Source organism: Struthio camelus, chromosome 21, assembly GCF_040807025.1.
Source record: "Struthio camelus isolate bStrCam1 chromosome 21, bStrCam1.hap1, whole genome shotgun sequence".
Lineage (NCBI taxonomy): Eukaryota > Metazoa > Chordata > Aves > Struthioniformes > Struthionidae > Struthio > Struthio camelus.
In genome coordinates, this window is record NC_090962.1 from 5,596,295 (window position 1) to 5,622,598 (window position 26,304).

Genomic DNA, 26,304 nt, shown 5'->3' on the forward strand with positions numbered 1-26,304 from the left:
GGTAGGCGAGAGCGGGAGAGGGGAGGCTGCGACACCGCCTGGCCCGTGTAATTATCCTGGAAAGCGAGTGTCCCACAAGGAAAACAAACCAAAAAAAAAAAAAAAATCGGAGAGGTGGAAAAGATCTCGGTGCTTCTGAGTAAACCAATTTCTAAGGGCGTGCTGGGTCCCACCTTTTAAGGAACTGTAAGCTGCCTGGTGTTTGTTAAAAGCCCAAACCCCCTCCCCCAAAAAAACATCCCTCGTTAGATAACGCCCTGCAGTAGCTTTAATAGAAGTCCTCTAAAATCTTTTTATACCGTAAATATAGAAAAAAAAACCCCTGTAACATAGATGATAAGTAGTGTTGTGTGCGCTTCTTTCTGTCATCATCAAAATCTTTTTCGTAGCTTAAACTATCTACATAGCAAAATACTCTTCTGTAGTACTTGCTAGCTGACAGTAGTTCAGAGGCCGACAGGAGATTGGTTGGTAGATTTAACCTGTTTAATAGCGGACTATTCTTTCTTCTATTGCTAAACAGAAGAATTGAGTCTCCTCTGACATCTCTTTGGAACAGTAAGTTCATTCAATCTAGATATTAACACCAACAAAGCAAAGTTTTGCAGAGGCATTGCTGTTCTTCTGCTGGCTTAAACGGTATGCATTGTTTTAAGTAATCTATTTTTTTTATTTGCATTAAAGTACTACCTTGAGCCTGCCACAGAAATTGGAGTTGGATGTACACGTGTTTGGATAATTACATTGTTTATCCAGGGCTCTAGGTGTGCTCACATAACTCATCTCACCCAACAGCGTTTCAATCTAGGCTCTTCTTTATTTATTTAGTGCACCCTCTGCCTTCTCTGAAGATCCTAATGAACAAATATCTTCTGCAGCACGCCTGGAAATTCGCTGGTTTTGAGCTATTTTGGATAACGCATGGGAAGAAAAAAAGGGAAGCCCCCAACAGAGAATATCCTCCTGACCACTCTCTCTCAGAATAAGATCAATTCATTTTTAAAGCAGCTATGAAAATACAGCATGGGGAGGAGAAGTGGTCTTTTGGGGTGCATAGGCCTTTAACGATTCGTTGTAGGGCTCATTTCTTGTTCTGATATCTTTTTATTTAAAGGGACGCAGAAAAGCGTACCATCATTTCTGTTACGGCAGTATTGCAGACAGGAAAATGAGACAGCGAATTTAGCTTGTCTACTGATGCCTCATCGCAGGGCTGACTGCTAGTTGTCTGTGTTTGGCTTCTGACATTTGGCTTTTTGTTGAAAGAGGACTTAATTGTTGAAAGAAGACTTAATCAAACTAGTTGGTAAGAACATACCCTGTCTTCTCAGTGTTGAGTGGAGATAGAATTGCCCGCTAGCGGGTTGTGGTTTTCATGTCAGTAATACCTTATTACGGCTGCCACAGAAATGCCTGTTTAAGTAGAGGAAACTCTGTCCTTTGAGCTCAGTGTGTGCTTTTGAGGCAAGAGAACTGGCCTTAGGCATTTTTCATTACTAAGAAATTCCCAAAGATTCTTTGCTGAGGGTAGGCTGGCCACCTAATGTGAAATTATTAGCATTTATATAGTGGCATGGCTGCAGATTGTTGTTAGTGGCGCATCTGCGCTAAGCTCAGGTATTTGGCTATGAAAACAGAGGGAGATGGAAGCCAGCACTGGCATTTGACTGAGTAGAGACTAAGGACACTTCATTTGGTACACCTGCGTGCAGTGCTGCTTCTACCAGTTTTCACTCTGCAGCTGCCTTCTCCATTTGCCAGGGAGCTCACCGTTTGTTCTTCTTCCTCCATCCACTCTTCCTAGAACAGGTTTATTTTAGGTCAGCTTTTAAAGACTTAAAATTCTGAATTTGAGAAATCAACCAGCTAGAAAGGCTTATGGCGGAGGGAGGAAGAAGGGAGTTTGCTCTCTATTGTAATTATTCCTAATACAATTGTAAGTGCTCTGGATTTTAACTACCTACCTGCCACCCCTCGTTCGTACCTTAGGATTATATTACAGCACCTTGCAACAGCTACTGCTGAAGCGTTTGGGCTATCTAAGTAAAGGGTGTGTGCGTACATCTGCGTGTACCTGTTTACTTCAGAGAGATCCCAGTTTGAGGCTGTGAGCTTGCATACACCATGCATGTACATATCTACTAATGCTATTATCTTTGTTTTTCAAGTGAAAAAACTAAGATGCAGACTTGCTAGGCCTCGCTGGGTAGAGCAAGAAATTGAAAATCTCAGTTTTGAGACCTGAGCAGTTGCACAAGCTATTCAAACACCTTCTTTCTCTACATGTAAGAAATATAGTAGGAGATGCGTTGTATGTATTTGGACAGGTGCTGGCACAGCAAACCTACAGACAAGCCTGGAAACCTAAATCACATTAGATTTGAGGCTCTGTGCCATGTCCTCCTTATGCATTTCAGTTTTTAATTGTATAATAAAGGATATTTGATCAATAAATTGGGATTAAAGGAGCTCGGTAGTGATATGATGATTATTTTGCTACATCTATTACAGCATCAAAGAATTTTAGAAAGAACTGTCGGTGTTTTAGTCCTCTAGTTCTCATCTGTATTCAGGTCCTTCCCCAGTCCTTCAAACATCTTCACCTTTGCACTTTCATTCATGGAATCCTATTGAAATAAATGGGTTGTGTTGTGGTACAAAGTTTTTTGCAGAACCAGGACCATGGATAAAATCATCTCTCCAGCAGAAGAAAGTATTGGAAGCTCTGAATATTGTCTAAGTTCTGTAAGATGCTAAGCTTCATTCCATTGTAAATTTTTTTATTATTATTATTATTTTTTTGCAGGTGAAGAGCAACTTACCCCTTTGAACCAATTTTGTTAACGATATATTACTGGTATTGTGATAGCTTCCTAGAAGGTGGGGGTGGCGTGTGGGAAGAGGATGTTGTCAGAGTTTAGGAAGATGTAGTACAAAAATCCTTGTGTATGCACATACCTCGGATTATCTTCATGTCCAGAGGGCATTCAGAGGCTAGGAGAGAGAAAATAAATGTATTAGAAAGCATTGCCCAGTTGTTGAAAGAGGTAGCTTCTGATTAACTCAGTTATTTATAGGAAGACAGACTCACTGGCTGCTTCTTGTTTCTATTAGTTCCTTTTAGGCCTTGCACTAATAACAACAAAGTGAAAGGTCCTGGGATGCTGATGGGAAGATGACTCCGAGGGCAGGGAGGATTTCCAAAGCAGCAAAGAGAATGAGGCTTAAGTCGCGCAACAAATTTAAGCATGTTTACAATTCTGGCTTTCTACTTACATACTGAAGGCAATGCTGTTCTTGCTTATTTTTGGCTGGGAAAAACTTTGGCCCTGGCTTCAGGCTACTTTATGTTGTCTTTCCAGCTGGAGTAATACTGTTTACTAGAGCCATTTCCTAAGAATTGGTATGTAGAGGCTGCAGTGCCCTTCATAGAGCTGGCACAATATCTGCAGAGCAAAAGCTGAGAACAAACTGTTACCTTTATTTCATGCAGGTGACATGATGTTTAATCTTGAGTGGGTTTCGTTCAGACTGTTCATATGAATAAAATCATGTTTGTGGATTGTGTGGGGTGTTTTTTTTTTTCTTCTCCTTTCTTCTGTCTTGGTGTTGGGGCTTAAGCCAATAGTGCCCTTACTTCTATGGCTCTGAAAAGCAGCCTTAGACCTAACTGGAGCTTTTTTAATGAGCCACCCTGAAAAGAGAGTTGGAAGCATAGTTTGGGAAGGTTGATGATATCAAGCTGCTTTGAATTGAGGGCATACTGACATCTGTCTCCATGTGAATACACTGATTGCCTCTTCTGCAGCCCAGAAGTGTCTGATGCATTTAAATCTTAGGTCACTGAGAGCCTAGGTTAAAGTACTGAATTTGACTTGGCTTTGCCTGAGAGTCTGAATGATCTAGAGGTCATGTAACTGTAATGTAAAGCTACTCCCAAAGTTAGTAACCAAAAGAGTTTTGGGGTGACGGACTCGCATACTGCTCCCACAGATGCTAATTGTGGTAAGTGATGTGCTAGTGCTGACTAACTGTGAGATAATGTTTCCATTTGTAAAATGGAGAGAAGTAGTCTTCACCTGAAGTGTATGTGCTGGTTATATGCTCTGTGTGGTCCAGCACAGAGTCCATCAGCTGGAGCTGATGATGTGATTTACAGTCTTCTAGCCCTCTGTCTAATTTAGGCTCTCTGTATGTTATGTATTTCATTAACAGTGCATCACCTGAAGATGACTTATGCTGAAGAACAGTGTAAGTGCTTATAAGGATATATATTCTTGATGATAAAGTTATTAGTTGGAAGTACATCGAATGCTTAATATCTCAAAATTGAGACAGAAAGACCAATCTGACTTGTTTTGATGCCAAATTTGCTATGCCTTCTGAGAATGCAGCAACTTGTTTTTCTTACGCTCTTAATGATGCAGTACCAAAATATCAAAGGCATAACCTGCCTTACTGTTTCTGCCATGCATTTAGTGCTAGAGCATGTGCCATTTTCTGCCAGGAAAGCAGAATGAAATTTCTGTTGCGAATGTAATCTCAGCACAAACTTGTGTATTCACTTGCTATGAATATACTGCTCCTCTTGAGACGTCCTTGGTCTGCCTTCATGGATGTGATCCTGTGTCAGTGATTAGGAAAGCAGGTAATACCCTGCACTGTTAGCACCTTGACTTAGCTGTACCCCTGGCTGTGCCACTGAATTCACTGGAACAGAGTCCTGCAGCTGTGTTTGGGTACTCTACAGAAATCTGAATCCATCAGAGGAGTCCACTTGACAGCACCAAATATTTTTCTGAAGTGTGTGTTTTGATGCTTAAAGATGCAAAGCAGTATGTAGTGCAGTCCACAAAGAGTGAATTGGGAATTGAGCTGTATTGTTGAGACTGGCTCTTAAAGTGGATTGCCTTTGTATGGAAGCTTTTAAAATTATTGAAACGTGCATTAATTTCTTCAAATGTATAATGCAGAGGGTGCCATTTCCAGAAGTAAGTCAACAGAAGACGCAGCAAGCATCTTAATTATTTCCAGGATGGTATAACTTTGAAAATGATGTCATAAGAAACTTAGCTAGCAAGCTTAGTATTTTTAAGATTATAGAGTATCACACTTACACCAAGAACACAAAATTCTCTTTTTAGAACATCACAAATCTTAACAGAGCTTAAAATAACTTAAGCTTTTGCCCGTGTATTTTCACAATAATTTTTTTCCTGGTCTAAAATGCAACTTTTCCAGGCCCCATGGAACAATGAGCATGCAGGGCAAAGCTACAGATGGGTAGATCTGGAATAAGCCTAGGCTCTTAGAAAGATATGAAAGAAGGTGGTGTCAGATTTTAAGGACTATTAAATGTAGTTAGCAGCGTATTTGCCCTAATATTCCCATCTCGAGTGTTTCATTTGACTTCCATCTTTCAAAAATTAGCCATTAGGGATTGAGAGTAGTTCCTGTCTTTTGGGAAGTAAAAGTTACTTTCAAATGTTCACACAGCAAAATATGTCGGGTTAGGTTATAAGATGTGATTATTCCTCTAGCTGAGCAGTTAATCGTCTTTCCTTGTGATCTCGATGAAGTCAATAGTACTCTAATGAAGGATCATCTAAGGTTTGGGTGACTTTTGCAGCATTTCCTGTTCTATTCAGCATCGCATGTGGTTATCCATATTAAGAATATTGTTCAGTGATTAAATCCAGGACAGATGAAAACACTCCTGCTCTTGGTTAAGATTTTTGACATTATCTATATCAGTTGTGCTAGTGGGTGTCAAGAGTTGATTTGAATGCAAGTCATTAGCATATTGGGGGTGGACTCTGTAAAGATAGAGAGCAGGAAGCAAGAGAACAAGCAATAATTGGATTTTGAGATTAAAATCCTTGGCATGAGTTTTAAACAGTGTGTTTGCTTTTTAAATAAGCAAATAATTTTTCTGCAGTTTTTTGTAGTGCATTGTATATCTCCATGAGCGGTTCAGCACGTTTCATCCCCTCAGGCCAAGAGTTTCCTTGCTTGCTCTGCTTGGACACTACAAAGCAGAGGATTGCATTTTATCGCTCTAATGGCAATATATGCCTGGCCCAGCTTGTAACCAGAGGAGGTATTTGTAGCCTGAAGGACAAATTCTGTGTTTCTGGCTGTGTGTGACAGGCCAAAGCTGATGAATGGTTGGATGTGTCCTACTGAAGGGATTTGTGCATCTGTGATGCATGCAAAGCATAGTTGGGGACTTCTGGTTATATGCCTGCCATGTGAGCTGTAGAAGGTTTCTGTTTTGTTTCTGAGGAGGTTTCTCTCTGTTTAGTGAGAACAGATTAAGCATTGTTTTGGGATTTTGGTAAGAGGCTAGTGCAATAAACACTGCTTATCTCTGGGACCGTAGTTCTGCAACTGGTATACAAAAAAAACCCTAGCCCTAATCAGTGCAAATTATCTTGATTCCAGGATAAGATTTTCCAAAATCAGGTTTATCTGGCTGCACGTTCATAGGCTGAATCTTTCAGTGGTTTAGGGCTGTTTGTATAGCTGAGGAAGGTTGGTTGTTGTTTTTCCTTTCTTCCCAGATGTAGGCACTTGGAACACCCTAGGAATTTAAAGTGCTGCTTTTATGCACAGCATGCTATTTTCAGCCATCTTTCCAGGGAATAGAGCAACACGATGCAGAGAAATCTCATCTGGAGGAAAATCAGCTCATCTGAACAAGATGTTCAATACATCAAAGCCCTTGTTTGAACTATATGCTGAGTATTTATATTAGGGATATAACTTATGCACCCTGCTGACATTCTGGGAATTGCTTTGTTAGGTAATACTTCTTTCTCAAATGTCAAACTAACAACATTAACTCTGAGCTGTTAAAAATAATGATGCAGATGCTAACTCATTGTGTTGAATATCAGAGGATTACACGTGCTTTCCGAGAAGTACTTATGTAGTAAAGGAGGCATAAATTAACTGGATTGTCAGAATAAAAGTATGGAAGGAAAGGAGTGGGCTAGGAAGGCAAGCGGACAGATGATGCGGAAGGGAACTTGCCAGAGTGGCTAGAAAATTGTATGTTGAGATGTCACTCTAGACCAAGCAGCTGGTAGTTCATAAACGATAATGGAATTTGTGTTCTGAATTTATGAAATGTTACTGTGAAGCTATTGGTTTAATGCTCCTGAATAGGAAATAAAGGAGGATGGAAAACAGAGTACACAGTGGTGTGTAGGGCTTGTAGATAAATGAATTGGGAGTTAAGGAAATTGGACTCTCTTTGTAGAGCTCCTGCAGATTTACTGTTTTTACTTGAATATGTTGATTATTCAGGTGTTAGTTATACAGACTTATGTCCGTATTGTGTATAAGTAGTGGGAAGGGTAACAGGTGACTATCTACAAGAGGTATCCTTAAACACTTCCTGCTTTTTTAAGTTTGAGCTCTGAGATCAGCAAAGGTTTTGCTGGAGAACCTGTTCCTGACCCTTATGTTTCCCCCAAGATCTAATCTCAGAGGCATGTGGGCAACATGAGATGTCCCTAGCAAAACAGGGAAGGATGCACTGAAGCAACGTTCTCCAGAGTAGTATTGACAGAACAGAAGGCTTGTGTCCAAGCCCTGGTTCAGTACACAAAATAATTGGAGACTGATAAGGTCTCTGTGAACGCTGTCATTCTTGAGCCAAATGACACAACTTCAGCTGCTATGTACCCAGTTCCATAAACAGCTTAATGACTTGATTCAGCAGTCAAAGCTGAAGTGGGTTAAAAGGGCTGAAGGCAAAGCTTTTTCTCATAATATCTGTCCCTTAAAATGTATGAATTGTTCCTAGTGTAGATTAAGCTTTTTCTTCTTTCAGCATGGAAGAGCAAGGAGCATGAGCTTCAGGAACGAACTCATTTGAAGTATTCTTTTAAATTATATTGCCAGGGTTGGTGAAACATAGAAACATATCTAGCAGAAAAAATGCTATCTGAAAAACAGTGGGTTTGGGATGATGTATTTGAACAGACTCTTACAGTACATGAAGACTATAGTGAGGAAGCTGTATTCCCCTGGCCACGTGGTCTAGGCGGTCCTTTTGATCTTTGTAAAGAAACTTAGTTTTTTCTGCTTGTACAGCCAGAGTGGTGGCATAAGGCCACTCCTGCAACAAATGCAGGAGTTTGAGGTTTTCAACAAAGAAGCGTTTTTGTTTGATAAAAGACATACTGTGTCGGCAAGCAAAATAAGCTGTACCAGGCAAAGTATTTATAAAATAGGATCGATCTACAGCTTTTCTGCTTTTTTTTTTTTTTTTGGCCAGTGTTTAGTTGCCATTTTACCCGTGTCTTAAAATGATTCTCGTAGTAAAACAGTTCTGCTATAGGTAGGGCTTTAGAAAGTATATGCATGTACCTTCCTTAGTATCCTTTTATAGACCTCTGTTCCCACATTTTTGCCTGCAAACTTCTTGCAACTCTAGCAAGCAATGCTTTTTTATGCATAAATCAAAGAATAGGATAGGGTTGTTTTCCCCTCCCCCCTCCCTCTCATGGAAAAATACTTAAATTACAATTTCCTATTAACATCAAAGAGAGTTAAGTTGTTGACTCATGATGTTTTCTAAGGAAAATCGCAAACACAGCTTCTTGAAGGAATAACATACTTCAGCACTTGTGTTAACAAAGAAAGCTGTTCCTTGCCATTAGGTTCAGCTATAGTAAATGCCCTTATAAAAACTGAAATCTTGAGTTACGGTCTTCTTAAACCCTAACTTGTTTGATGATAAAACATAGGTATAGTGGTTTTCGGCCCACCTTAGAATTGTTTTTCAGTTGTTAAGTTTGGTATTTAACTACCCCTCCTGCCAAAGGAGGAAGAGTGGCAGAGAGAAATGGTTTGAGCACTCATTTTCCAGACCAGTGATGAAAATGAAAATTGGAACCCATGCATCTTTTCTGGCCCAGTATGCTTTTTCTGAGGCACAGCTCTGGCTACATTAAGAGGAGCATATGCCTTCATAGCAGCAGAACAGAGAACTCTAACGCTGTTCCTTATGTTTTTGCAGCAGAACATGAAGCGCAACCTGTTTTCTTGTAGTAAATCTAGAACTCTTTCATACAGCCAGTTTGCTAACTTTAGGAGATTCCCAGCTTTGCTCTCCTGGTTGTTATCTTAGGGCAATGGTGGTGAACACCAGTGGTATCTGGTACCAGTTTTATTTTGAAAAGATCGTTGTAGCTTGTTTTGACACTACTGTTAAATGTCACTGCTGGTGGTGGTTCTCTCCCTCGCTGTCATGAGACATTCAGATCTCATCCAAATCTCAGTAATCACCAAGTTGACATGCAATCCTCACTGGCAACCTTAGCCTCCCATCTTAGGAAAGGTGCAATAGGAGAGTTGACTGGAATTTTGTTCTTGCACAATGCAGTACAGAACACTTGGTTCGTTGTATGAAGCAGTGAGGTAAAGGATAATCAGCTCTGGAGCAAATAAAAAACACCCCTGAAAATTCTCCATCTTGTTTAAAACTTATTTGTTTTCTAACGTGCCTAAAACCTGTTTTTACAATAGAGCTCCATGTCAGGAATGTGATGTAGGAGAGTTCATTACAATAATTAGTGGCTGGAAGCCATGTTATCTGTACTCTCTGGTTACAGGGAGTAGGCATGGGTTAAAGAAAGATGTTGAAAAAGCACAAGAACAGAAAAGATGAAAACAGTGAGAAAGGAGTAAGTACTGAATGAGAAGAGTTACAACCGTAATACGTGGCACTACTGGAAAGACAGTGGGCAAACCAAGTTAAATGTCTTATGGAAACTGTAACTTCAATTCTTTCAGCCGCCTAGTGAGTTTATTTTCAAATATGAGTTTGTTAGATGAAGTAATGGTCATTATGCAGGACGGGATCATTTATTTCTTCTTAACATACGTATTTTATATTTGTGCTTCTTTTATTTGAGCATGAGAATTCTGTTTATCCATATTAGCCTGTCATTCTGCCCAGTGATGTTCTCTCACCCTCCCTCCCTCTCCTGCCTGTGCTCCTTCCAACCAAAAATACGTTGGTATCTGATGTTTTTATATAACCTGTCTAATCTAAAAGAGTAGCTTTGATCTTTACTATTTCTGTAAACAGCCCTTTTAATTGTAAGTATCGAAATGGTGAAGAATTCTCTTGATGTGTTTTCAGCCTACAGGGTCCTAATCCCCAATGGCTTGTCCTCTTTTGCCAGCTTCCTGCTTCCCATAGGAAAAATCCATCCAAGGATACATCTGTATTAGGCCAACAACCTCTGGAACGTGGGTGCCTCTGCTTTTACAGGCAGCGTTCCAAGTCCTGTCAGAACATGGGGCCACCAGATGATCAGTCAAGTTGTTGTTGTTGGGGCTGTTGTTTTATCTTTCTTGTCCCCCTCCGGTCAGTACGCATGATCACAATTTCTTGACCTTCCCTCCCCTAACGCTTGAAAATAATCTCCCTTGCCTGGTGACGAAACTACCCCGCTTCCTAATTATCTGTCGGTAGTGCAGAGCAGAGACAAATCTTCAGTTTTTATTTATACTCCATGCTGTTGTGATTTGACGCATCTGTGCAACTATCTTTCCCTGAGACTGTCTTCTGTTTAATTGTCTTTTACAGATGCGGAGGAACAGTTGGTGCCATCTTTACTTGTCCTTTGGAAGTAATAAAGACTAGGCTGCAGTCTTCAAAGCTAGCCTTCCGGGCTGTCTACTACCCTCACGTCCAGCTGGGGACCATCAGTGGGGAAGGAATGGTCAGGCCAACATCTGTATCGCCAGGGCTCTTCCGAGTTCTCAAGTGAGTGCTGCTCCTCCTGTCAAGCGTTGCTTGACACCAGTGAGCTGAATTTGGATTCCTCTGTATAAATACAAAATGCAAATTTTGCTCCAGACTCTCACTGGAAGGATGTCTGTCAGTTGGGCTTATGCATTCAGCAGTGGAAAGATAAATTATTCTTTTAAAAATACATCCTTAGGGCTGCTGGGTGTTTCCTTGTACCTCCACAGAAATTTGTTTTCAGCACTCAGAGGCTTTCCAAAGAAAGTTGACTTGGATAAATGTCTGGAAGTGTTATTTTTAAATCAGCTCTTCGGATTTAAGCTTTGTCGTAATTATTACATCCCAGGGATCAAGAGCCTGTAGTAGATCCTGGGTATTTTTATGTATCTCAGCTTGCAGGAACTATCACAGAAAATACTCCGGAGGAAAGGCATTTTCTTAACACAGGAATTGTCATCTTTGTCTCTTACTGGGAATCTCCATGTTTAGTTTACTGTCTTTGAGTAGTGGAACAGGCAAGTCTTATTAGCTGGAGCTGATTCTTGGCATAATGAATGAAGGATTGAATGAACCATGTACCCTTATCTTTCTCTCTTTCCTGGAGCCATTCCCAGTTTGCTTTAAGTAGTTAGAGATGCTTATTTCTGCCCCCGCTATTTACCTGGTTAATAGAGGGAAGCTTTAATAATGCCCATTCCTGTCCTGAAGCTCTCGTTCTTTGGAGTTTCATGTACAGGTGAGAACCTGTAGCCTTTCCTTCACCTTAAAGGGCAAGCATTGTAACAAGGGTTCTAATTCTCTGCACTTAGCGATCCGTGTCAGCCAGCCTCTGATCTATCTTTGAAGCTGCCCCTGCTTTGACCAGGAGTTTGGACCAGGCAACCTTCTGAATTCCCTTTCAACCTAAATAATACCATATATCTTAAGCTGTGCTTGTCTGCACTCTTGTGTGGGTGATCTGTAATTGAAACTTGTGGGGGAAAGGACATTTTTTGCAAAACCAGTCTCTAAAATATAATGTCTAATTGGGGTCTTGTAAGCTCTCATCTTTTCCTCAGCCATGTCTGATTTAATGAGCTGTCTTCTGTTTGCTGTTAGTATGTTGCTTTAGCCAATTATTATGCATCAGGCCTATCCACATCTGTGGTCCTCATGAGTTTTGTTAAAAGCCTTTTCTGTAGTTCAGACTGCAGCAGTTGCTGCTTCAGCTGTTCCCTTTTCATATGTGTATTCATAAAGAAGATGAAATGTGAAATCATCTGGTTAAGAACAGCTGTACAGCCTTACCAGCAACTCTGAAGGCCAAACCTCTATTTTTTTTTTTTTTTCATATCAAGGCAGCATAAACTTATAACTCAGACCTCAAGCAGACAGAATGAGGAGTTGATTTGGATCACTGTGCACCCCAGAGTGATGGAGAGAGGTCCTGCTTAGATCAGGTAGTAGAAATGCCAAACAAAATACTGACTAGCAAAACAGGTTGGATGATTTATGTAAGACTAACACGTTTGGCAGATTGCCTGGTGAAGCTGCACAGTTATATAACAGTACAGTGCTAACTCAAATTCTCTGCAGAACTGGATGGCTAGAGTCACTCTGGGACTTGAATCTCTCTTGTAAACAGCACTTTTTTCCCTTGCCAAACGCTCCTTCGTCTGTTCAGAGGTGAGTCTAGAGCAATCCATGATTCAAAATGGAAGGTAGTGCCAGATGCCTTGATTTCTTCTTCTCCTTTCCCTTTCCACCTTTTCACTGTGAAGCCTTGAATTTGAAGCACCTATAACTACAAGAACGTGATAACCTCAAGGCATGAGGCTCTTAATTCATCCGCCCCACCTATCTCTTTCTCTGAGGCTGTCGTCTTGGAGAGAGGAAGTGGGTAGAGATTGGGTCGACCTTTTAATATGTTTATTAAGGTCATTAAATTTGGTGACTGTGATCTTGATTTCATTTTACTTCAGGAATTGCTCAGCTGCATATATCACCAAGCCTTCTGCCTACCTGCTTCAGAGCATTAAGAAGTGAGAGCAAAATAATCATACTGTTTGTCATTCCCTTGCAGGCAGTGTCCTTGAAGTACAGATAATGCTATTGGTTACGGTCTTTCTGACAAAACACATTAAAAAAGAGGAGTAAGTTAAGTCCCTTGCAATTTACCCTCTTCTGCCCCTTTCTCAATCCTGGTCACGCATGCGTTATTAAGCAACGGATGTGACTTAGGCCCTCTGGTTTAGGAAAACTGTATGGCTAAAGAAGCAGCCCTTAGAGCCCTGCATATAAAACTACTCCACAAGAGCTAAAGGTGTTGAATATAAAAGCCCCTTTGCTGCTCTAAATAGAAAGAAAGTAGGTACTCAGGAGAGCAAGTTAAGCCTGCTACTGAATAGAAGGCACTCCAGAAGGACAGGCTGTTTTTGTCCAATCCGTTTAAGATTCTGATGAGTCACCCCAGCTGGAAGCTGCAGTCGTGACTGTTAAGTGACAAAGAACAAGTAGTTGGTGGATCTGTCTCCTTGGAGACACACGGCCTTGGAGCTTACACAGAAAGTTCAGCTCTGCTGTGGAAAAGTGTTTCAGGAGCTCCTCTATCCTCCTCTTTCTAATGAGCTTGTTTTTGGAATCTGCGGGGAACATTCCTCACAGTGCTAATGACCTAGAAAGCAAACTCTGAAAAATGGGTAATTCAAACAGGTGCATGTGAACTACTCCTGGATCCTGATGTTATCTGAATTTTCTTGGATGGTGTTCACGTGACATGTCATCTTTCAGTTAAGAGGGCTGCAACCTAACAAACTGTGCACAGAAATCCCAGTGATTACTGGACTGTACCTGACAGTCACTAGTGGATGAATACTTGGCTATTTATTGGTGTTTTGCTGTGGTTGTAGTCCTTGTAAATACGTCTCCTGTTAGCAGCGCAAAGAATTTGTGCGGAAGGTAAGTCTTTTTGGTGAGGCACTTGAGCAAAGTATTGTACCGAACTTGCTAGCCCCTGGGGAAGTTGTCCAGACAATTCATACCTTTCACAGTAGTCCCAGCTCAGTGTGGCTTCTGAAGTATGGGAGAAGACAGGTGAAAATGGCTTTGGAAACCTGGGTTGTAGCAATTGCAAAACCGCAGGAAAACACCATCTGGTCTTCCCTTTTGACCAGACCACGAAGTCTGGTAACAGTGATTCACAGTTGTGCCTCTGTATTTGGGGTTTCCTTGGGAAGGGTGTATGGGAACTCTTTTGAATGCCCTCAAAACCAGAACAGTTATCCCTGAACTACCTGGGGAAACATAGATTATAGTACAGCTGTGACGTGCAACTTTGATTCTGAAGAAAACAAACAAACAAAAAACCACGTGACTAGCTAACTGTGAAGGGGACGTGGGTTCCTTTTTTGTCACTCGCTACAGGAAAAAACCTGAATTGCTTAGATACAGAGAATGCTAAAAATACATTTTGTTCATCAGAATCAACTAGCCTTGCCTTCCCCATGAAATTCTTTAATTCAATTCCTGACAGCTTTCAAAGAATGGAAATTATAACCTTGTGTTATGTGGCACACAGATTTGCCTGCAGTGCACTGAGGTTTTTTACTGCTTAGTGGCTTTTATTTAGTCGTATCTCATTCTGCTGATTTTTCAGTTAAATTGTGTGGTCTAAGAGCTAACAGGTTCACAATTAATACTTCTTTAGCACAGTTCTTCTGCCTGACTATGTGCCAGAACAAGAAATAAAGCTTTTAACCCAAATACCATGTCTTTTTTCCTGTTTGTTTTAAGGTCAATTCTGGAAAAAGAAGGACCAAGGTCACTCTTTCGAGGGCTGGGTCCAAACTTGGTTGGAGTTGCACCATCGAGGTAAATAGTTAAACTGTTGCTAGAAGGCACATCTAAAGGCACCAACCCAAATGTTACATCACAAATGCAGTGTAAATAAATGCACTGTAGAAAACGGATGATAAAATTATCCTGTCTGTAAACTGAGGTTTGTGAAGCAGTTTCAGACGGCACGGTATATATGCCAACAAATAATTATAATCTGCTTACTACTTGCATAACAGTTCTTCAGTAATGTATATGAATACTTAATGTATTCAGAACCTATTTCTTGTCAATATTCCTTTCTTCTACCCAGAAAAAGTGATGGAATAGTATGAAAGTCGGTGCCTGTCTTTCTACCAATTAAACCTGTATCTGCCAGATTTTTCATGTTCTGTTGGGTTGTCTCAATTTTGTGCATTTATCTTAGCTGCTGCTTTTGATCTTTGCTTTCTGTTATAATTCCTTCTTCACTTATGCCTTATGATGCTATCCTCAAAAAAGGAGAGATTTTAGCCTAGTATTAAAAGAGATATTATCTTTTAAAGGCATTTAAGTGGCTGTTGCAGTGACTCAGGGGAAAACGGAACGTAGGTGCTGAAAAACCTGTAGATTAATGCTTGCGTTTCTCTAATATGATCTGCCACTTCCCTGTGAATACGTAAGCGTTTGCCAAACACTGCGTAGGGGCCAGATGCCAGGGGAGACAAGAGTACCCTTCTGGGACTTGATTGCCTAAACTCTTCTCAGATGAAAAACTGAAGGGGGGGGGGGAAGGAAATGGGGACACACACTTGCATTGCTGCTGCATAACCTCAAAGGTCCTCTTTTTTTTAAATATAAATAAAAAGTACCTGTAGCGTTCTAGGCACCTAGATGTTTGGTTTCCACACATACCTATGATTGTCCCATTCCTGGCAGGGCTGAAGAGCTCTCTGCCTAGCCAATATCAAAGCTTGTCAGTGATCTGGAAAAGAGATGTTCTTTGCCTGAAATTGAACCAGTTAAAAAGGAACTCAGAGGGGGGGTGTGCTCCCTCTTTGGCCTCTTAGTCCAGGAGGTAGCACGTCCCGCAGGAAGTGGGGAATCCTGTTTCCATACAGGTAGTCTTTGCAGCAGGGATCTGAATCCAAGACTGTCTGCTTTTTCATAGAGCTAACTCATGCTCCCTCTTTTGCGTTCCTTTGTATTCCTCCTTAAGCTTGAAATAAGGTACTTGGTGGCTACTATTTGAGACTTTCCACAAACTTTCACCTTTCTCTAGGATGTGCCTTCAAGGAGCTGTGCTCTGAACATAGTTCAGGCAGCTTCTCGTTCATTTTGACTGTTGCAGATCAACACTCTGAGCTTCTGTCTGTTCCCGTGCATTTCACAGAGATTTGAGGCACATAAGCCCCTTCATTTCAGTCCAGGGTTAGGTGTTCAAAGCCTGAACGCTCCTATGTCAGTTTCAGCCCTGACCAAATTTAGGGAAAACAGACAGAGAGAAGGGAAGTGACATTCCTAAGGGTACAAAGTATGTTTAAAGCCAGAGCTGGTGTTAGTATCCCAATTCAATTGGCTTTGTCCAAAGACCATGTTGCCTTCCATTTCGGACTCTATGTGAAAATAAAACCTTTCTACACTGTGGCTGTCAAGTCAGATGATGGCTCTATAGCGTAGCAAAAAAGAGCCTGTGACGTTGCAGAGGCAATCATGTGGAGGCCCCTTTGGAGAACTCTTTTTTTGGGGGGGGAGGAGGGAGGGGGAGGGAAGCTTTTGAGAGGAGAAGATAGCAATGTGTCTAATTTGATGTCCTCTGTATTAGATTGCTTTTCCCCTCCCCTCCTTTTCTTGCACAGGGCTGTCTATTTTGCATGCTACTCCAAAGCAAAAGAGCGATTTAATGGCATTTTTGTGCCCAACAGCAACATCGTGCACGTTTGCTCTGCAGGTTCTGCAGGTATGTATTAGTAATTCACCTTCCAAATGGTCTGCAGCAAAATCTTGTTCTTCAGCCACCCACCAATAGTAGGCTAGGCATGTTATTATTTGCATGGCTCTGAGATAACCCTTAATTCTTTAAAGTATGTATTCAAAGCTGTTATTGCTACAAGACTTGTTCTCTTCCTCTTAATAGTTGGAAGAGACTGGCAGAGACTGGACTTCTAGTCAGTCTGTACAGAACCTAGGCTAATAGACTAGTCTTTACTGAGGGTTCGGGATAATTTTAATATATGAATCGAGTTCAGAGGCCAGTGTGTGTGGCTCATTCTGGAAACGTATACTCGGTCTTGTATGTGCAAGGAGCTATTACAATCTATTGCAAGGTGCAGAAAGAATTTCTTTTTAAGAAACACATCCAGAAATGATCCCCATAAAAGGGCGAGATCAGGAAAGGTGACTGAATTCACAAACAACAATATGTAAAAGACGCTCCTAATGAGCCAAAGTTCAGAGGCTATTTAAAAATAAAATCTGCCAAGCTGGAAACAGCCAGTCCTCTCAAACAAACAAAACAGGAGTACTTAGCAAGCTTGTCTAGGGGAATGTTAAGGAACGTTCTTCTGAAGAACTGAAGTTTGTTTCATAGCATTACTAAAAAAGTAAATCTGCTTTTCTGTAGTATCTAAACAAGCAAGTATCAGTGCAATCCAAAGGGGAGTAGATAATAAAAGGTATTGCATGTGTGTTTGTTGTGTAATGGAGTTGTAGGAAGCCTTGAGTACATTTTCAGAAAGTCATTCAGAAGTATTTGAGGGGCAGAGGGAAGGCATATACAGACTTTGCAGACGAGCCTGATATAGATAGATAGATAGAAAGAAAGGTACGGTATGTATAGCATATGCTGAGTTGACTGACTGGCACATATAAACTGTACATTTCTTTAATTGCTGGCAATTGCTTGCATTGTAGCCTTTGCAAGCCTGTGGTCCCTAATTTCTGAGCCTTGCTGGATGTGAACGCTGCCTGAAGAAATAGGGCAGTTTGACTAAAGACGTGTTGGTGGAGTTGGAAATCTGCTTGGTTTGGACTTAGTGTAGATTTGTGCCAGCATATCCAACAGATAATACAGAGGTGCTCTGCTGGCTCACCACTTTGTATGGGTCGAATAGTACTACTGTGAAAGAGTTACAGCAAACTTATTTATCTCTTGTATGGGAACAGACGTGAGGTTTCTATACCGTGTCCACAGTGAGTACCGCAGAGCAGCGGAAACTATAGTCACGTGCTTGAGTGGGTTTTTTAATTGAGATGTTTTGATAAGAGTAACTTGAACCTATAGACCAAGTATTGCAGCTACAGAACATTGACTAGCAACGTGTCCTTATGCCTGCCTGTCTAAAGGACAGTGACCCTTTGAGTGTTACTGGAAGTATATTAAAATCAACTTTTGGAGGAAGCCAAAGACAGACTTCCCATAAAGATCAGTCCAAGAACTTTACTAGCTCCTTAGGCAGCTGCTCACAGAGAAACTGTTTTATTGTTCAACACTTTTAAAATGTTTTTAAGTTGTTAAGTTTTTTAAATTTGGAATAAGCTTTTTTCCAACAGAAATGTTATGGTAACATTTCTCTAACCAATAAGAAAATACTAATAGACATCAACAAAACTGTGATACCGTTTTAGCCAAATTGTTCTGGTCTATTGTATTTTTCCTCCCAGTATGGGGAAAGTAGTTTGTTGCTGTAGGAAAATTACTGTGGGAGACCTTCACGAGTTCAAGCTTCAGTCACCAGACTGATCATTAAAAACCATCTCTCCAAACTATCCTCTTTAAATATGGGTGGGTTTTGTTAAGGAGATGACTCAATGGCACCACCTAGAGCCTTGGAAAAAAATTAATGCACGTGTAGTTTCTCCTTTCATCTCTAACTGTAAAACCCGGTCAGTAAATGAGATACCTTGTCTATAGCAGTCTTCAGGTACATGAAGTACATATTGATACCAGGTGCAAAAGTGAAGCATCCTATAAGAAATTCCAAGGCAAGTGGTCAGTGCCTTCTGAAGTTTAATGTAACACCGTTCTCTGGCAAGAAAAGGGTTGTAAGCTACGAACCTGCGTGTCTTTTGAAACCTCTGGATAGCGCTGGTAAATGGAACTGTGCAGTGGAGATTCATATTGGTTCGTATTTTCTAAGGTTCATATTTGCCATTGCAGTACATCAGCCTAGATTCAGCTACATTTTGTTTCTCTTCTCTGTCTTTTAGCCTTTATCACAAATTCCCTGATGAATCCCATATGGATGGTGAAAACCAGAATGCAGCTGGAACGGAAGTAAGTAATTGATTGAGAGAGATTGGATGCCACTGGATGGCTAAGGGAGGCTCTGGAAAGCCAAACTTTGACCTTTCTACTCATGGCTCTTCAGTCCTTGGTAGATTTTGCTCTGTTGTTTCCCCGACACTCAGTCCACCTTTCGTGGCACCATCCTTTTGCCTCTCCAGACTAAAGGTGAAGGTTCTGGGTGTTGTGCTTCTCAGTAGTAACTCTGTGTCAAACTGAAGGAAGTATAAGTTGCCTTGAGTGCCGAGTTGGCTTCAGTTTCTGGTTTCACCATAGACTTTAAGCAAACTGGGGCATAACGTTAATGTATTCATCCTCAGATCCCCGCTTACAAAACCTTCTGTGCTTCATGGGTTGATAGTGAGGATAAATACATCAAGAACTGTACGGTGCTTTGATGCAGCCATAATAGAGACTGTGGAAATGTCAGATGAGCTCATGTGGCAGCCTGAGCATGTGTTGCCAAGTGGGACAGGCTGCAACCTCAACTAGCACTGGCCCTAGATCATACAGATGTGCGTATTGCTGCAACAAACTATGGTTATTAGTGCACAGCTAGCTAGCTGTGAACAGAAAGGATGTTTTTAAAATTCTAATGAAGCAGGATTAGTTTTGTTTCATAAAACATTCTAGAGGCAGTAAGAGTCCATTGCAGTGGTTTAATGTTCTCTTGCGTCCTTCAGGATTGCATTATTGTTAACCATACATCCTGGAGGCAGAGAGGGAATTTGACAGTAATAGGTTCTTGGTCCAGTGATCCATGGTCTCTGGTGGATATTGAAGCAATGAGGGACTCTGTTATTAATGGAGATTCCTTTCTGCAAGGACATGTTAGGTGAGATAAGAAGGATCCTTTAAGACACCACAATCTATAAATAATTTATAAGCGTTAATTCTAGTACTTCACAGAGTAGTACCTTTGAACTGAACGCTGCCCCTTAAGCTGAAGGATCATTTCTCAAGTAGACCTGTTTCTTAGCCTGCTGAAGATGGCCTTAAAGGGAATTGCCAGCTAATAGAAAGCAACGTCTCTTCAGTGCACGTTGTCTTATAAAGCACTGGTGAACTGTGACAGACTAGATAGGACTGGAGCTCTAAGAATTATCCTAAGTATGTATTAGTGAATTAGAAAAGCCAAGTGTGTGCTCTTAGCATCATGGTCCTGCTCAATGCCGCATTCCTAGAAGAGTTTTGGAGTAAAACTAAGCAGAGAACCATTTGTGTAGTTACAAAAGCTATACTGAAAGCCATGAGTGTTTTTTTTTCCTTAATTCTAAATCTAGGTTCATCATGCGCTCTGTTTTGTTTTTGTATTTGTTTTTTAGAGTCAGGGGTTCAAAGCCAATGAACGCTTTGCAGTGTGCTAGATATGTTTACCAGACAGAAGGTATCCGTGGCTTTTATAGAGGCCTGACTGCCTCCTATGCTGGGATTTCTGAGACCATTATCTGCTTTGCTATTTACGAAAGCTTAAAAAAGCACTTAAAGGAAGTCCAGCTGCCCCCTTCTCCTACTAATGGGACTGAAAGGAACTCCACAAACTTCTTTGGACTGATGTTTGCTGCTGCTGTTTCCAAGGGCTGTGCCTCTTGCATTGCTTATCCACACGGTATGTTAACTTTTCCATTTATGAGTGCAGTAGAACAGCTGTTGCCTCTAGCTTGAGCTGAATGATGAGCTATAGGGCTGTAAAATTCTTCTTTGTTTGAATGGCCAAAGGCATGTTACAGAGGTGTATGTATATACGTTGGTATTTGCAGTACTGGTCCCGTTATTCTTGATTAGCCACATTGTTAGTGATTGGGACTTCATGATTAAAAACAGATCAAAAAAAAAAAAAAAAGAATTTGGGTGCCTTTGACTTCAGTTCTCCTTAGTAACCCCTCTAGCTGTGCCCCTGCTCTGCTGGGACTCTGCAAGCATGTATATGTTTCAGTTCATAGAAGGGCTGAAGAATAGTGCTGGATAGCATGCGAAAGTAAGTTCTTTGTAGAAGAAATAGGTGAAGGCTTGCGTTCTGAAGATCTTGCTATCTGAATTCACACGAGGCTATCAGAACAGAAAAAGGATGCGTGCAGATCAAGTGGTGGGAAACGCTTGTGGTGTGAGCAAGATTGTTGTGTTTGGATAGGTGTGAGTGTCGTCGTGATTGTATAGAAAGAGCCACGTGAGCTATGTGAGCAAAACAGTGAAGCATTTAGTTCTGTAGAGGCTTGAATGAGCAAATAATCCATTCTTCCCGCATGAAAGGGAACTCATCTTTAACCTTCGGTTTCGCCGAAAGGGTGATGCATACAGGATTCTATGGCTGAAAGTGCTGCCTGGCAGGCAACCTGCTCAGGAAGGTTTTAGCGACCCTGGGCTGTGCGTGCTTTTTCCTGGCCTTGGCATGTTTCTCAGTGGTAAGGTTTAAGTTGTATTAACTTTGGGCTCTCTTTCACTTTTCTGCAGAGGTCATACGGACACGGCTGCGAGAAGAAGGCACTAAATACAAGACTTTAATTCAGACAGCACGTCTCGTAGCACGTGAGGAAGGCTATCTTGCTTTCTATAGAGGACTCTTTGCCCAACTCATCCGGCAGATACCAAACACAGCCATTGTGTTGTCCACCTACGAGTTAATTGTGTATTTGTTAGAAGACCATGCAAAGTAGCAGAGCCAGGACTACTGTTACGGACTGTAGACCAATTTCTTCATTGACAAATAGTCCTTTAAGAGACTGATGCAGGCAGCAGCGCTGACGAAAACCTATGAGTCTCTGATCACCTGCTGGATATTTTCCTTTTGGATTCATGCTTTCTGAAAGGTCTCAACTCATTAACGTTAATAGTTAATTATAACTTTTTTTAACTTAATGATAAAAATTAAACAGCTACTAAATTAAATTACACTATTTAATTTAAGTATATGTTTGTCCTATTCCTTAAGCACAGCCATACGTGGTCAAGGAATGTACCTTGTACTATCAAGTGATCTCTCGGACTGATGTTCATTAAAACTGTATTAAAACAGAAGAGGAACTGGTTTGGAAATTTGAAACTCGGGCTTCCTACCACTGGTGTCCTGTCACTTTTTAGCACTCTGACAGCCTAATGCCCAGATAACTTATGGGAGTTCTTCACCGTCTATTCAAGGTGCATCATATTCATTGCTATAGGAATTTCCTGGGGTGTCCAAGTGGGACAACTTTATAACGCTTCTCTGGTTTGAAGTGTTCACATCAGAATCTCTTAGGAAAGCCACCTGCGCTGGCAACATCACTGAAATACAATTGTGGGAGACTCTTCAGTAAAACTTCAATTCCAGTACTGTGTGCACCTATGGACTTGGATACATGTCTGAGTTATTGTGTGTAAATGGATCTGTCATGACCGACTGCTCTATGACGTTGCGTGTGCGAAGGGCTGAGAACGTAAGGACCGTCAATGCTTGTGGCCTGGCAGTCGTGCAGAAATTCCATGAGATGCAGTAACTTGGTCATTTATCCTGACCCCTGCCTTTTACTAGTCTTGAGTTTTTGTGTTACGTTTTCATTACACTTCAATGTTAGGGGGGGCGGAGAGTGGGAGGGAGGATCAGATAGGACCCAAACTTTAAGGAGTATGAGTCCAGTTTTGGATTCTGCTTTACAATACAATGCTTGAGAATAAATTGCTCTGGGTTTGATATCCTTTTGTGGAGCAGTGCTTCTGGTGGGAATGAGATGTTATCTCACGGACACTGGAGATAAGCCACTGGAGTTAAAACAAGCACCAAAAAAATCCACATCTTCTGTAAATAGTTTCCTTATTTCATTACTGGCTTTAATATTGAAGGAAATAAGAAGGACCTGCTGGTCTAGTGCAGAACAGCTCCTGTATTTGTTTCTCATACAGTATCTGCCTTCTCCTCCACAGACACGGTATCGAAAGGGTATTCCTCAGCAGTAGTCGTGATACAGTTCTTACCTTTTAGCTATAGATTAAATACTTGAGATAATTAGTCATTTCATAAACATTAAAACGTGCTTCTTATTTTAGTAGCTTCCTTTACCGCTCATATTGCAACAGTACCTTGTCATGAACGTATTGCCTACATATAATTCCTGATAGTGCTGGAGTAAAATATTTTAGAACTTTAATGGTTAGATTTGTGCTTTGCTTTGGCCATGCTATGCTCTCCTATTCATTAGTGTCATTTGCTTTGACAGCTGAGACAAACGCTCCAACATTTGAGCCCAGCTTCAGTCTTCCCTGCTGTTGAACTGAACAATAAGCTTCTCATGACTTTGAGCAGGTGTTGAGTTCTTGAGCATAAACAAGTATTTATGGACATCTTTGACTTCAAGAAGCATACACAGCGGAGGTGGTGTTTGGACCCGGAAGGATCATGCAAAGCGTTAGGAAGCAGCCTAGTAGTGAGTAGGGCTCTCTTTTACAAGAGAAAGTTTTCAGGCTAGTATTTCGTTGTAGAAGTGTAATGGGTTGATAATTGGATTCAAACCTTCATGTTATTTTCATTAGAACCTAGCTGTGACTGGTACTTGGTGTCAAATATGACATCAGTGTGATGGAGGAGCACAGTGCAAAGAGGGAGTAGGGAGTGTGTGTGTATACCTCATAATGAGGCAAAACAGCGCAAAAAATAACTAACTGATTTCGACAGTGTCTCACCAAAAAGAAGAGAACATAACACTTTACCCTTAAGCTAAAATAAGCAACAGTTGAGTAACTAAAAACTGGCATGATTTTTTTTTAAATAGACATGATGAGCAGCAAAAGCTTTAAAGTGTCTTTATAGGAGTCAGAAATTGTCATACAGTGCTGGTTCTATTTTTGAGAACGAGGCCACTTGTGCTGGTGCTTTGCAACTTTTTCTGAGATTTGCTTTCTTAAATTAGTATTTTCTCTGTACTTAAAATAGTATGGAGGGGAGGGAACTGAATGACCCTTCTGAAGAGTTTAGGACTTGGTAAGAAAGCAGATTTTTGCACCAGTTGAACCCAGTGGAAAAATCAAGAATTCAGATGTATTTTTATGTGCTTTGAGCTTTGCTACCCGCCCTGACAATCTTAATTTGATGGGGGTTTGATATGCTATATTGGGAGCCAACAGCATTTTTGAATTAGTATAATTTATTCCCCTCTCCTCCTCTCCACCAGTATCCTAAAAATTCACTAACTCTTAATTCCTTAACCCTGCAAAGAGTTAACACATTTAGCTGATGTTCTTGTGAGCTGTCCCATTGATGTCACTGAGACAGAATAAGCCTGTTACCAGAGGGAAGGTAGGGGAATAGGTTTTCCAATGGGATAGCTGAATTTAAAAATAACCAACCTCTCTCTGGTTTTGAAAAAAAGATTTCAAGCACTTTTCACTGTCCGTGCCATTTATACAACTTCAACAGAAAGTCAGTTTCCTGGGAAGTAGATTAACTGGTCACTTGTTAAGTTCTCCTGGACAGTTACCCTCCAAGTTTGGCCTTCACTTCTAGGTTCTTTGCAAGCTAGTTCTCAGGTGACTGATGAAAGCTTAGTCTAATCTGAAGTGATCACAAACTTTCCCTAACTTTTCCAGGACCAAGTCTGCTCCTGTTAATAAATGAATGTTTAAATTCACATTACAGATTATTGTTGTTAAAATATGTTGAGCTATTCGTGTTGGCTAATTTAGCTCTGGAAGTATTTCTTAGTACTTCTCATTTGAAGATGTCGATAGTATCTTTTTGAGTCCCCTCACTAGAGAGCTTAACAGAGCTTCCCTTTGCTGTCCATGATTGCCTTCATATCCCTCCAAATTATCGGCATCTACTGACTGCTGTGATATTTGCGTTGTGATGGCTCCCCTCACCAGGATTTATAGTTGTTTTGTACAAGTTTCACATTGGTTCCTTTGAGTAGGAAACTTTTGGTAAACAGTAATGCATCTATGGTTGGACCGATACTCCAGGCACAGTTGTTAGGAAGAGAGGGAGTGATTAAGTAGATAAAACAGACAAGCTTTCAAGTACCCCAGTTTTAGAGGGCCTGTAGAACGGCTTGGTGTGCCAGATGACTGCGGCGTTCTTCCTTTCCCTATCATTTGGTCTCATAAAATAACCTTTAAATAATTGAGCCTAACGGTGGAGGAAATAAATGGAAAATTTGTGTTCCGATTCCTTTACTCAAGAGGAAATGATCACTGTTATTCTATGTAACTCTTTTCCACGGTTAAATCTGTGGAGCCTGGAGATAGGACAGTTAGGACCCCAACCACACTTGAGACGATTGCTGTAGCTTAAACAGGACTCCATAGTCAGTTTGGGCTTGTTAAAACATGATGTTGAGACAACTTGGTGCCCCTGAATTTTAAGCCATGTCTATGATGCTGAGGGTTTTTTGCTTTTGTTTTTTACCAGGAAAACAACTATGCAATTTGAGGCAGGGTCAGTCTCATATTTTGGAGAGGGCTTACCTCTTACCTTCACACAAAAGCAGGCACGCATGTCAAACCGCCAGCAGCTTCCAGTTCTGTAGGAGTAGTGAATCCCCTCAGCGTGTGCCCAGAGTGGTAGAGCGTAAACAGGTAAGCATTGCTTTGTTTTCTAGGGGAGAGCCTCTAGGCAAGCCGGACCTGGGAACTACTCAGAGTGGAGACTTGATAGCTTTCTGCAGAAAAGTATCCGTGTTATCCATGTAATTAGGGAGAGTGAAAGTGTAGTGCCGCAGCCCCTCGACCTGTGAGCCAGGTAGCAAACTGCCCCGAAGCCCTCCACTGTAATTCATGCTCCACTTGACATAACTACCCCTTGGCTGAAGTGAGGCGTTACCTGCAGCACGTGGCTCACTGGGTAGGGCTGATCAGGGACCACAAAAGGGTCCTGCTCTAAAACCGGGGGGAAGGCCCTTCCACTTTTCCCAGTTAACCGGGCAGCACCAGTATCACAAAAGCAATACTAGGGCATTGCCTCCTGCTACAGCATCTCTCTGCTTGGAACTGGTTCGTATTTTGCTGCCTCTTGCTCAAACGCGGCTGCCTTTCAGTTTGGTCATCCCCCCGCCGCCACCGTTGCTTGAAGACTTGCGTTCGCTTCACTTGCCAGTCCGCTACCTTCTTGTAGCGGGGGTCCGACAGACGGCGTACCTGCATGTGTCCGAAACCCTCCTCCGTTTGCCAGAGCGGTCCCGGGGGGGGCGAGGGGGGACGCCTCGGGGTAGAGACGTGCTCGGAGCGGCCCTTCGCAGGCCGCTTCGCCTCCGCTCGCGGCGCTGGGTCGTGCGGCCGCGCAGCGTGAGCCGCGGGGGTGGCCGCCGGGCTCGCCAAGGAGAAAGCAAGTTCGCCTCGGCGTTACCCGCCACCAGGCCGGGCCCCGCCGGCTGCGCGCTCCCGGCGGGGCCGCCCCCGCGCCGCGCTGACTCACGGCGCCGCCCTCCCGCACGACCGCGGCCTTTCACGCCGCGCCGTGACTCACGCCGCGCCCGCCCCCGCCGCGGCGGAG

At 41.7% G+C, this 26,304-nt stretch overlaps 1 protein-coding gene and 1 long non-coding RNA gene across 5 annotated transcripts in view; one reads left to right on the forward strand and one right to left on the reverse strand.

The window, feature by feature from the left end:
• Window positions 1-21,888, forward strand: part of SLC25A33 (solute carrier family 25 member 33) — a 62,468-nt gene extending 40,580 nt beyond the window's left edge. For 3 of the 4 annotated variants that reach the window (XM_068915802.1, XM_068915801.1, XM_068915800.1), the window contains 6 exons: window positions 10,610-10,789; window positions 14,543-14,620; window positions 16,423-16,523; window positions 18,773-18,839; window positions 20,174-20,457; window positions 21,300-21,888. In XM_068915802.1, the coding sequence (XP_068771903.1) occupies window positions 10,610-10,789; window positions 14,543-14,620; window positions 16,423-16,523; window positions 18,773-18,839; window positions 20,174-20,457; window positions 21,300-21,502 (913 nt within the window). In that variant the 3' untranslated portion in view covers window positions 21,503-21,888. The remainder of the gene's footprint in view (window positions 1-10,609; window positions 10,790-14,542; window positions 14,621-16,422; window positions 16,524-18,772; window positions 18,840-20,173; window positions 20,458-21,299) is intronic. The other variant, XM_068915803.1, reaches the window with a different exon arrangement.
• On the reverse strand, window positions 251-26,229 carry LOC104141886 (uncharacterized). The gene is made up of 3 exons (XR_693620.2): window positions 25,288-26,229; window positions 2,959-2,994; window positions 251-1,800 (listed from the first exon to the last, which is right to left on the reverse strand). It is a non-coding gene; the product is annotated as an uncharacterized lncRNA (long non-coding RNA).
• Window positions 26,230-26,304: the final 75 nt, after the last annotated feature.